The sequence below is a fragment of the Colobus angolensis genome, unplaced genomic scaffold (assembly GCF_000951035.1).
Source record: "Colobus angolensis palliatus isolate OR3802 unplaced genomic scaffold, Cang.pa_1.0 Scaffold290, whole genome shotgun sequence".
Taxonomy (NCBI): domain Eukaryota; kingdom Metazoa; phylum Chordata; class Mammalia; order Primates; family Cercopithecidae; genus Colobus; species Colobus angolensis.
This window is the reverse complement of record NW_012116155.1, coordinates 2,539,684-2,550,715: the sequence shown is the minus strand read 5'-3', so window position 1 is coordinate 2,550,715 and position 11,032 is coordinate 2,539,684. Positions and strand designations below refer to the sequence as shown.

The following is an 11,032-nucleotide window of genomic DNA, read 5'->3' as shown; positions in this document are numbered from 1 at the left end:
CCCCGCTGCATTGTCTCTACTTAGGCTTTAAGTACACAAATAGGGTACAGTACAGAAACTACAGTAGAGAAACATTGTTTATGATTTGAGAGAATGTAGGGCTGGCACAGAGCAACAAGTGCAGGGCATGACTTGTTTGGTTTCCTCACCTGCAAGGAGCGGGGACCCAGCACATGTCAGAAATTCTTGCTATACCAGATGACTTTGCCAAAATCTTTGTCCTTTTTTTTTCACTTGGGGTTGGGGGGGGGAATTATGCCCCGTGTTTTGCTACCGCTGACGAGAGAGTAATACCTTGTCCCAAAGCTAAAACGATCAACCTATGAAAACTGGAGGGTTGGGCTTTTGTTGTTGTTGTTAAAGGCCTGAATGAGTTGATATCTTAATGCTTACAGCTGAGAAGCAGGTCAGTCAGGTTCCTGGGCGCTCTGTTACACAAGCAAGATACAGCCAGCCCCACCTAATTTTGTTTCCCTGGCACCCTCCTGCTCAGTGCGACATTGTCACACTTAACCCATCTGTTTTCTCTAATGCACGACAGATTGCTTTCGGACAGGACAACTGTGATATTTCAGTTCCTGATTGTAAATACCTCCTAAGCCTGAAGGTAAGTGTGTGATGGGTACTTAGGTCTCTCTCTTTCACTCTCCACTCTCTCTCTTCCTTATTTACCAAAGAGAATCACAATGGTCTCAACTTTTGACAGAACAGCCTGGCAAGTAGCTACGGCAATCCTTGTAAAGACATGTAGTTGTTCCATTAAGTAATTACCTTCCAAATGAGTATCTGCACTCTTAAATAAGTTAGCTTTAAAAATTACTGCCAAATTTGCTAGATTATGGAACCAGCAGAAGAGTTCAATAAAAGCCTTATTTAAAACATACGTGACTGTGAAATAGAATTTCCTTAAGTCAGATCTTAGTAAAGGTTTCAAAATGTTTAAAGTGGAAGCGGCAGCACGAATATAAATTGAATCTTAGATTTAAATTATGCATTTGTGCTGAAAGGTTTTTGCTTTAAGTATTAGAATAGTTTTGGAAAAAATCCTCTAATAAAATAGATTAGAAGCTTCTATACATCTTTTTCAAATGTTTTCTGAATTAAAAAGTTGGCAAACTATTGTACAGTACATATAATTATTTAGCATGATATGTGTACATGTCTAACTTTCACTGGAAATCTAAAAGGTTACATCAGTTACTACAGAAAACATCCTATGAAATGAAAATGTGCTCAAGTTTCTGAAAATTATTTTCATTTTGTGGCTATATAAGCCTCTTTATTAAAAGGATGCTGATTTCCATTTATGTACTTTCTATTTTAATCTGTAGAGGCTGCTCCTATAGACATTAAAGTATGATACAGAAGGCTGGAATCCCTATGCTTGAAAATTTCAATCTAGAACATTTCTTTCAGAGAACCATTCTTTCTTTCAAAGCTTGACATCATCACTAATTATTTAAGTATTGGAGTTTATTACTGAAAACTCCCAAGGTAGCAGGTCGTATGACAAATTCTACATTTTTCCTGTGTTTCTGTAGCCTAAGTCTTTTAGCCAGAATAATGTTCCCAAACTTCTGAAATTTGTTTTTTTTTCTTCTTGAAAGAAAGTCAGGCTTTTCTTTTTTATTTTTTCTTTCTTTTTACATCAAATAAAAGTAAAATGAGAGGCCTAAGTTTCTCAGGCACAATCCTTTTTCTAGTTGGTTACCCTTCCAAAACCCTCATAAAAGAGGCATTTTTAGAAGGACGTCTTAAGTCCTCATTTATTGTTGCTCTTGCATTTAGGAAACTAAAAATACTTTTTCCAATATTGGAAAAAGCCACTCAGAGTAACACTCAAGTTCTTCCTGAGATGTTAGTTACATGGCAGACAGAGTTTTCTTTAGAGAGACAGACAAAACCCATCTGTCTTAATTTGTAGCCTAAGATCTGTAAGAAGAAATGATCAAATGCAACTTGGAGAAAAGGCAGCCCCATGTATACTCATCAGTGATTTTACTATAGAAACATGTTTTTATATTATGCCTGCAGTGTACCTGAACTGATGATTCTATTTAGGATTTCTGATTTTGATTCTATTTGGAATGACTAGCATTTCTTTGCCCTTACATGGGTTAATTACCTGACATAAACCAGGACATCTCCTTATTTCCAAAGCTTGGTATAAAATAAGTATGACTCACGATTTCAACATAGAGCCTGGACAGAATAATGACTTTATGCATTTAAGAGGAAGCAAAAATATGAACAGCGAATGTGGGTTTGCTTCCCTTACTGGCCAGAGGTATTTTTTGTTTTTTCTCATCACCTTCTGCAGCCCTCCATACAAAAGTAGTAATGTGAAACCACTTTCCAGTGCCAATAACAAAGAAGGCGAAAGTCGTGTTCATTCTCTCTGTGTAGAGGAGTTGTTTAAAAACAGTGACACTATCAAAGTGTATTTTAAAACTAGTGAAATTTTAGAAACAGAAAAAATTTAATATATACAGGAAAGTTTAGAATCCTAAGGTATCACAAAGGAACTGGAAATCCTCCTTTCTTTCTCTGTTTATTTTATAGTAATTCTACCCTTAGAAGTTTTTCGAGTTTGTGATGATCCTAAACCTGTTTCTATTTTATAACTTCAAAATTCCTCTTAGGAGTTACCACTCAAATGCAAAAAGAGGCAAAGATCAGGAGGTGAAATCATGCTATCGGGTTCTCCTGATTTCCCTCCCTCTGCAATTCTACTTTTCTTTCATCCCACCTTCTGTCTGCCCCCACAGTGCACCTGGCTGACAGATGAACTTGGGCGCACTCAGGCATACCATCTATAATCCATCATCATTTCAGCTTTATAAAACAAGTATATAACATAGAGTTAGATATTTGAACTCCAGAGATGGAGAGGCTAAAGGAAAGCACACACAAAAAATAAAACATATATAGATTTCATTTGCTGCCTTCTGGAGTTGCTGTCCCACCTCTATTAGGTTTCTGTCCCTTGCAAAGCGCTTTGTTCAGTTAGCATGAGGTCAAAGTTAGGCCAAATCTCCTGGACTTTACTCCAGCAAAATTTCATGGTGGGGTTCTGAATAGCGATGACTTCAATTTCTGGCTGCTTCTACGACTTTAAGATGAAAGGGGCCTGAGTAAGTGGCATAACCTGGTTCTCCTAGAAGCCGGGCAGCAGAGGCAAACTTGTCCCCTACTGCAATGTCAGGACAATCGTCTTCACAAAAGCCTTATCTGTAACTGTATCAATTTCTGAATAAACTGTAAATATTTAATAGAATTCACAACATACTGAACTACCCCTCTCTTCCCTTTCTCTCCTTTTCCTGGGAGATAAATTATAGGCAGTAACAGAGTGCTGGGCAGGTTTGGGGTGTTGATACCCTAGGTTTTCAAGTTACAATCAAAAGCTGGGTAAAGGAATGAGAGATCCCCTTGGTGATTCAATGTCACAGGCAAGGTGAAACAGGAACAGCAGAATTCACTTTATTGACTCTTGATATGTAGATTTTCATTACAGGCAGGGAATGAAAGCTCAATGTCATGTCTCGCATATAATATTATAAGAAAAATAGAAGAATAGCTAAGGACATTTTTCCCCCCACTGGTGACCACTTTATTAGGAAGAGAAAAATAGCAAAACAACTAGATATAGAGAAAATAAATCAAATGCCATAATAATGTTGAAAATAGTGGCCAAGTACAGTTCAAAATTAGATCACTGGCAGAAGATAATGAAAAGGACCGTTATGTTTGCTGTAAACTTTGCAGAGTTCACGGGAGAGAGATGTTTCTGAAAAGGTACACACAACTATTTTTAAACTAAAACTAATTATATTTTAAACGTGCTAGGTGAGGCATCAGTTTAAGTAAATATTGGTCAAATACAGGTGCCAGAGATAATTATTCATCCTTTGTAAATGCTCATCTGTAAACTCCACAGTAAAGATGTCCATCTAGAAACCATAAGACAGTTGTTGTGATTTTCTTAAATTAGAGCAAAAGCATATTTAGTGTATTTAATGGGTTCTCTGAAGACAGAAAGACTTATATTCTCAGTGTTTTGTAAAAATGGGATTATAAACTGCTCTGGTTAAAATCATTAAATTTGGAGAGGCTATATTTAAAAAGAAAAAAAAACCTAATGGTATAAAGAAGTTCTAAAAAGCAGCTGTGTACCAAATTCTATATTCCTTTGCAACTTATGTTACAAAGAGGAATATTGACTAGCTTTAAATCAGACATGTCAAGGTTTGAATCCAAATCCGATCTCTCAGTTACTAGCTGTGTGTCCTTGGACACATTACTTACATTATTTATGTCCCACTTAATCATCTGTAAAGTGGGATTAATAAGCCTTTCATCATTTGTTTATTTTTGATTAGCATTAAATAGAAAACATGTAAAGCAGCTGATACAACAAATGCGTAATAGTAATATACTTTCCAGTTATGTTAAACAGTTTTAGAACAATCTAAATTTCTTAGTTGTCACAGAAAAGTGAATGAAATATCAATAAGCAGCATGATCACAAATACAAACACCTATGTAATCACAATCAGGTTGAGAAATAGAGTATCACCAGTACACAAGGTCCTTCCATGCTCCAGCCAATCAATTCTGTCTGTTTCCTTCCAGTAATGAAGCACTTTCCCGACTTGTAACAATGTAGCTTTGTGCCCGTTTTTGAACTTTATATACTGAAATCACACAATACAACTGGTGCTTTAAGCACTGCATTATGTTTGTGATAATCGTCCATGTCGTTGCATGCAGCTCTAGCTCATCAATTTTCACTATCTGAATACACCACAGTTTATTATCCAATCTGTTACTAATGAACACTTAGGTTTGAGGCTCTTATAAATAATGCCACTATGAATGTCCTCATATGTCTGCCTGCTTTTCTTTTTAAGTAGGTTTTTATTAAGTGATAACCATAGGGCATGGAAGATACAATATGTCTACAATTCTGGAAGTGCATGGTTATGGAATTGCTTGCTAAAAGCTTTTAAAGAGAACTATCAGACTTTGAAGATAATTATCATATATTGTAGATATATTTACGTTGTACCATATGTGAAAAATCATTATGTTAAAGGGGACTTGGTACTTAAAACCAACACATAACTAGTGGGCGTGTTTAGAAGCTCTGTAGACCCTAATGAAACATCAACAAGGCTGAAAATATTTGTAAGAATTTTAGAGAGCTGTTGAGAAATGGCACACAATAAAAGAACTAAGTAACAGCAGTTGTACCTCCTCCCTTTTCCTCTCTCAGTCAGCATGGAGGCTTTCAGTGAAAACTAAGGTTTAACTCAAATAACATGAAATTAGTACTCAGATTTTATTGCTTGAGAAATAAAAGTTTAACTTTTTTAAAAAGTAAATTTTCCATTAAAAGCACTTCAAATTTTAGCCTCTTATGAGATTGGAGTCAGTTGACTTGGCTTTAAATATTGCCTCTTCCATTTACCAGATTCTGTTACTAGCCATTGTCAACTTCAGTTTCTTCATCTGCAAAATGGGCATAATCTATTGTTGCCACATCAAGGGATTGTATCAAATAAGATGATACTGTAAACTTTGTAACCAAAAAGATGCTATAGATATATTATTATATTTGAATATTAAATGGAAGTTACCATCTATTAAGTGTTTACTTTAGGCTGGATATTGTTTAGAGTGCTGCTACCTAAGTCAGCCCATTCAGTCATCAGAACAACACCCTGAAGTTAGTTTATTATAACGATTAAAAAGCAACTGCTTATTATGATGATTATTTTTCATGAGTTATTTGTATCAGAAGCCAGAATTTTAATATAAATCTGATTTCAAAATATTTTCTTATATCACCCTATTATGAATTCTGGCACTTCCACACTTAAGAGGCAGAATGGTGTGCCTGGATTGGCGATCAGGACCCAATCTGCAATTATCTAGCATATTTTTCCACACACACACCCAAACATGTTCTTCTTTCATAAAATAAGGGAATAAGATTAAAGAATATCCTGAAATCTAGAAGACTTCTGAATCTCCCCAATTAGGGAATAAGTAGCAAGAAGGATATCATGAAGTGAAAAGTATTGTGGAAAAGGGATACATTCAAATTCAAGTAATTCAAACTAGATACTAATAAAATGTATTCAGGGGTATTCCTGACTGACTCACTTTAAAAAAACCTAATATATGGTGCATTTAATGTATAATCAGTAATGTCATTTTCATAATAAATATTTCAAATGACATCTTTATAAAGAATGTGTTTTCTTACATAGATTGAAGAAATCAGCCAGTTCTACATGGTCTATATTTACAATATTTTAAAAATTTTACTTAACAGCTCATATACATGTTTTAAATATATGTGTGTGAGTGGGTGGGTGTTTATGGTTTTCTTCCACCTTTTCCCAAGCTAAGTGGTCTTTGAAATAGCAGTGTATGGCTTGAAAAAATTTTTGTATGGCATTTCCCTAGAAGCAAGGAAGGAAGAAAGATTACATGGAAAGTAGTACTCAATGGCACTAGTTTAAGTACATAACCAAAATTAGCAATTTTGGAATAAAAATATGACACTACCATCTCTATATGATGTCTAGATTTTTATCACTTTAAAATATATAGATCCATTTAAAAACTCGGAATATTTTATTAAGGTATTCAAATGATGGTTATTTTCTTTCAGATTCCTTTCAAAAAAAACCAATACCAAAGAAGCCTACAATGTTGACCTTAGCCAAAATTCTGTTGATTTCAACTTTGTTTTATTCACTTCTATCGGGGAGCCATGGAAAAGAAAATCAAGGCATAAACACAACACAGAGCACTGCAGAAGTTTTTAAAACAATGGAAAATAAACCTATTTCTTTGGAAAGTGAAGCAAGCTTAAACTCAGATAAAGAAAATATAACCACCTCAAATATCAAGGCAAGTCATTCTCCTCCTTTGAATCTACCAAACAAAAGTCATGCAATAACAGATTTCTCCAGTAACTCATCAGCAGAGCATTCTTTGGGCAGTCTAAAACCCACACCCACCATTTCCACAAGCCCTCCCTTGATCCATAGCTTTGTTTCTAAATTGCCTTGGAATGCACCTATAGCAGATGAAGATCCTTTGCCCATCTCGGCACATCCCAATGCTACACCTGCTCTGTCTTCAGAAAACTTCACTTGGTCTTTGGTCAATGACACCGTGAAAACTCCCGATAACAGTTCCATTACAGTCAGCATCCTCTCTTCGGAACCAGCTTCTCCATCTGTGACCCCCTTGATAGTGGAACCAAGTGGATGGCTTACCACAAACAGTGATAGCTTCACTGGATTTACCCCCTATCAAGAAAAAACAACTCTACAGCCTACCTTAGAATTCACCAATAATTCAAAACTCTTTCCAAATACATCAGATCCCCAAAAAGGTAAATATAAATGAATTTAACTTTCCTTTGGTGTGAAACTGAAATTCCAAATAAGTCATGCAGAGTAAGTCTAAGGAATCACCATGCTAAAAAATAGAGGAGAACACAGTAGCACGAATCTTCTCACTTTTGAGGGATGATCATTATAGTCACTAGAAATAGGGAAGTGGTTTTTGGGCTTCACTGAACATATACTAGTCATTTCTCTTTGGGAGTGTAAGGAGACAATGAGACAAAATGCAAAGTTAGGTTAGTTCAAGAAAAGATGGAGACTAAAGCAATAGTATAGTTTTGAGATACTAGGTAACAATTTTCAATGAATCTTGAGAAGACTACCTGCAATTCCACATGCTCATGTGACTACTATTTAACTGAACATATATATATAATTATATATGAGCATATATATAAGTTTATATATACACAACCGAACATATATATGTTCATATATATGTTTTTTATATATGAGTATATATATATGAGTTTATATATATGAGTTTTAAAAAATTGAACAAAGTAATGAATTTATAAATTATCTGTCACCATCACAGACAATTTATTATGTGGACATTTTTATGTTTCATTTAAGGATTATGTCAAGCTTTTCCGTTTGAAACATAAAAATGGTTTTACGTTTATTCCATAAAATGAAAAAAGATACCTGTTTCAATAATTCATTAATGTTTTGTTTTTTCAGATCTAATGTATTTTCCCCCCTTTAAATGTTTTTTCAATAATTTGTTTTCCTTCAAGAACTCACTTCCAGTGTGGCTTACTTAAGGATTATATTAATAATGTAAAAACCAAATCACATATACAAATTCCTATGTGAATGTTGTTGCAGTGTGTATGAAAAGTTTTAAATTCTGAAATCTAGGCTTTTTGTAACACCATGATCAATATATTGTATATGTACATTTAACTATGATTTTAACATATCTTGTCATTTTAAAAAATACTTCCTCTCTTTTAGTCTATCTAAACCTAATATACATATTGAGAATACTGAGTACTTACTCTTACCATTGCTATTTTATGTAAAAAAAAAATATTTAGCTAGCTTACTTCTCTTTTATTTCACTACCAATTCTACTGTACTCCAACATGAAAATTAATTTTTTTAGAAATGAGATTTTATATAGAATCAGAGACCCTGCCAGACCCTTTGCTACCTAATTAATGAATACCTGAAGTAAAGAGAAGGAAAAAAAAAGAGAAATGCACTAAATTTCGGTTCAGAGAATATTTAGTTTATTGAAAATTTAGTCTTCAATTAAGATACTGAGTGAAAATAATAATACAGTGAAATTTTGAACTCCTTTAAGCTCAGGCCTAGACAACTGTTCTTGATATGCAAGGCACTGAAGTTATCTTGCCTTGGTTTATTTGTGGTATTTAGAAGTAACCTCTATCAGGATACACTGATTTTTCCTTGTAGTGACTTCTTATTTGTTTTATCATTTTCTATTACCCACTCACTCCTATTGGCTTTTAACCTTTGAATTATTTATAGAAACAAGTGCAAAGTTCATTTTATCATTAAAGTTCAACACTGGTATTAGATCTTAATGGAGTATACACATGGCATCTCAGTGCTATTGATGTTAATAAGAACAAGACACAGTTATAGAGCTAAGACTTAGAAGTATTTCAATGTAATTAAAAATTAGAAGTGTGGTTTTATCAACAAATACGTTTGCCAGTATATCCCAAATGGCACTTCATAAAACACACACACACACACACACACACACACACAGAAACGCATCATTATCTAATTTTTAAATGTTAAACATTCTTTGGTATATGGAAACTTAACATGTATAGATTTTGGTTCTTTAAATAACTATTTTATATTTCTTTAAATTTTTTTTTTGTCCTGTAGAAAATAGAAATACAGGAATAGTATTTGGGGCCATTTTAGGTGCTATTCTGGGTGTCTCATTGCTTACTCTTGTTGGCTACTTGTTGTGTGGAAAAAGGAAAACGGATTCATTTTCCCATCGGCGACTTTATGACGACAGAAATGAACCAGGTAAAAGCTATTTTCAATACTTCACCTGGGCACAGTGGTTTTAATTAAATGAGGATGTCAATGTTCACTGCGTTGCCTAGAAGGTAATTGCAAAAGAATTCATATGAATGAATAAACTGAAGACTTATTCTGATCCATCTTCTGTTTATCAAAGAACAAAACCAAAATAATTATAAACCTGTGAGTGAAATTTAAAAAACATTTGAAGTGTTGCTCATTGCATCAAAATTGGTTTTAAATCATAATCCAAGAATCTAAAACATATGTATAAAATTGGAAGATAATGAATGGTAGGACATTAAGAAAAAATGACCAGTTTGGTTAGTAAGTGACAGCAGAGCTATTCCTTGCCATTGTGAGATCACTAAGTAGCAGTAATTTGAACAAAGATTGACTCTAATTTGGAGCTCTTTTAAAGTTTATACAGAAACAGCGGTCCTCCATTAACCATCTTAATGAGGCTCTAAAACAAAGTATCTAAAAGTTGCATATTTGCACACATAAAGTCACATTGTACCTTAATTCAGGAATTTTCTACTCACATGATGGAAAAGGCCAACCATAATATCTATGAATGAGAAATATGTATACTAAAAATAAAATTGTCAGTTTGTGCTTTAATAATATAATATCAATTTGATATTTGATTTAATGTTTGGTTCATCTGTAGTTTTATACTTCAGGGAAAAAAAAAAAATTTGTCTTCTGGTTTGCACAAGGGATTGTTGTCACCATAACAAATAGTTAAATGCTTCTGGTGAGTCCCATTGATGAAGTCTTACTGAATGTGAGTTTCAATGAGTTCAGATATGACTGATATATTTCTCATATTCTGAACCAAATCTGTTAATTATAAATGTAACTGAATTCTGATTATGGGTTTCTACGAACTAATACAAAACAAAAAGTACCATTCTTCAAATTTAAAGGATAGGATTTATAACAGTGGTTTTCAATCCATTTTTTCACCTTAGAATCTTGTCTTTACATGTAATCTCATGCAAAAACTCAATTTATCAAAAATTGATATAATCTAAACTGCAGTGACAGAGGCATAAAGGAATAACTCAATCACAACAACTGTTTTGTCCATCAAAAACAGCTTTGAGACACCTCTCCCAAAGACCTAAGGTTCCTTTGTAAACAGATGGCTAAAGGAATAAGTAGATAAGCAAATGATGATACCTAAGTGAATAGTTTACTAACTTAATTAATAATTAGTTATTCCTTGTAGTACTTTAAGATACCAAGTGCATGTCCAGTTGTTTTTGAAAATGAATTCAAGATCTTTAGGAAATAATGACTATTTGTTTAAAAAGAAAACTAAATTTCCACATCAACAATCAGAAAACCTCAAGTACACAGTAACTTGAATGGATCAGAAGAAAACATAAGCTCCCACAAATTTTTGTTATCTCCTCCACCTTAAATAGTTTAGCCATCAAGATACTGAGATATTTGGTAAAATAATAACATTAATTTAAAAATTATTGACTTCACTTAAAAAAATTTTACACCAGAAGTGACAAATTCTGAACATACTGACAAGGCTTTGAAATCACAAGACTCAAAAGTCAATG

General features: G+C 33.7%; 1 protein-coding gene across 3 annotated transcripts in view; it reads left to right on the top strand.

The window, feature by feature from the left end:
* The first annotated feature begins 379 nt into the window (after nucleotides 1-379).
* The window catches only part of MUC15 (mucin 15, cell surface associated), a 13,339-nt gene continuing 2,686 nt past the window's right edge, over nucleotides 380-11,032 (top strand). The window contains exons 1-4 of one of the 3 annotated variants that reach the window (XM_011949152.1): nucleotides 492-607; nucleotides 5,477-5,556; nucleotides 6,686-7,417; nucleotides 9,303-9,452. In XM_011949152.1, coding sequence (XP_011804542.1) covers nucleotides 6,724-7,417; nucleotides 9,303-9,452 — 844 coding nt within the window. In that variant the 5' untranslated portion in view covers nucleotides 492-607; nucleotides 5,477-5,556; nucleotides 6,686-6,723. Of the gene's footprint in view, nucleotides 608-5,476; nucleotides 5,557-6,685; nucleotides 7,418-9,302; nucleotides 9,453-11,032 lie in introns of those variants that run through there. The other 2 variants (XM_011949151.1, XM_011949153.1) reach the window with 2 other exon arrangements.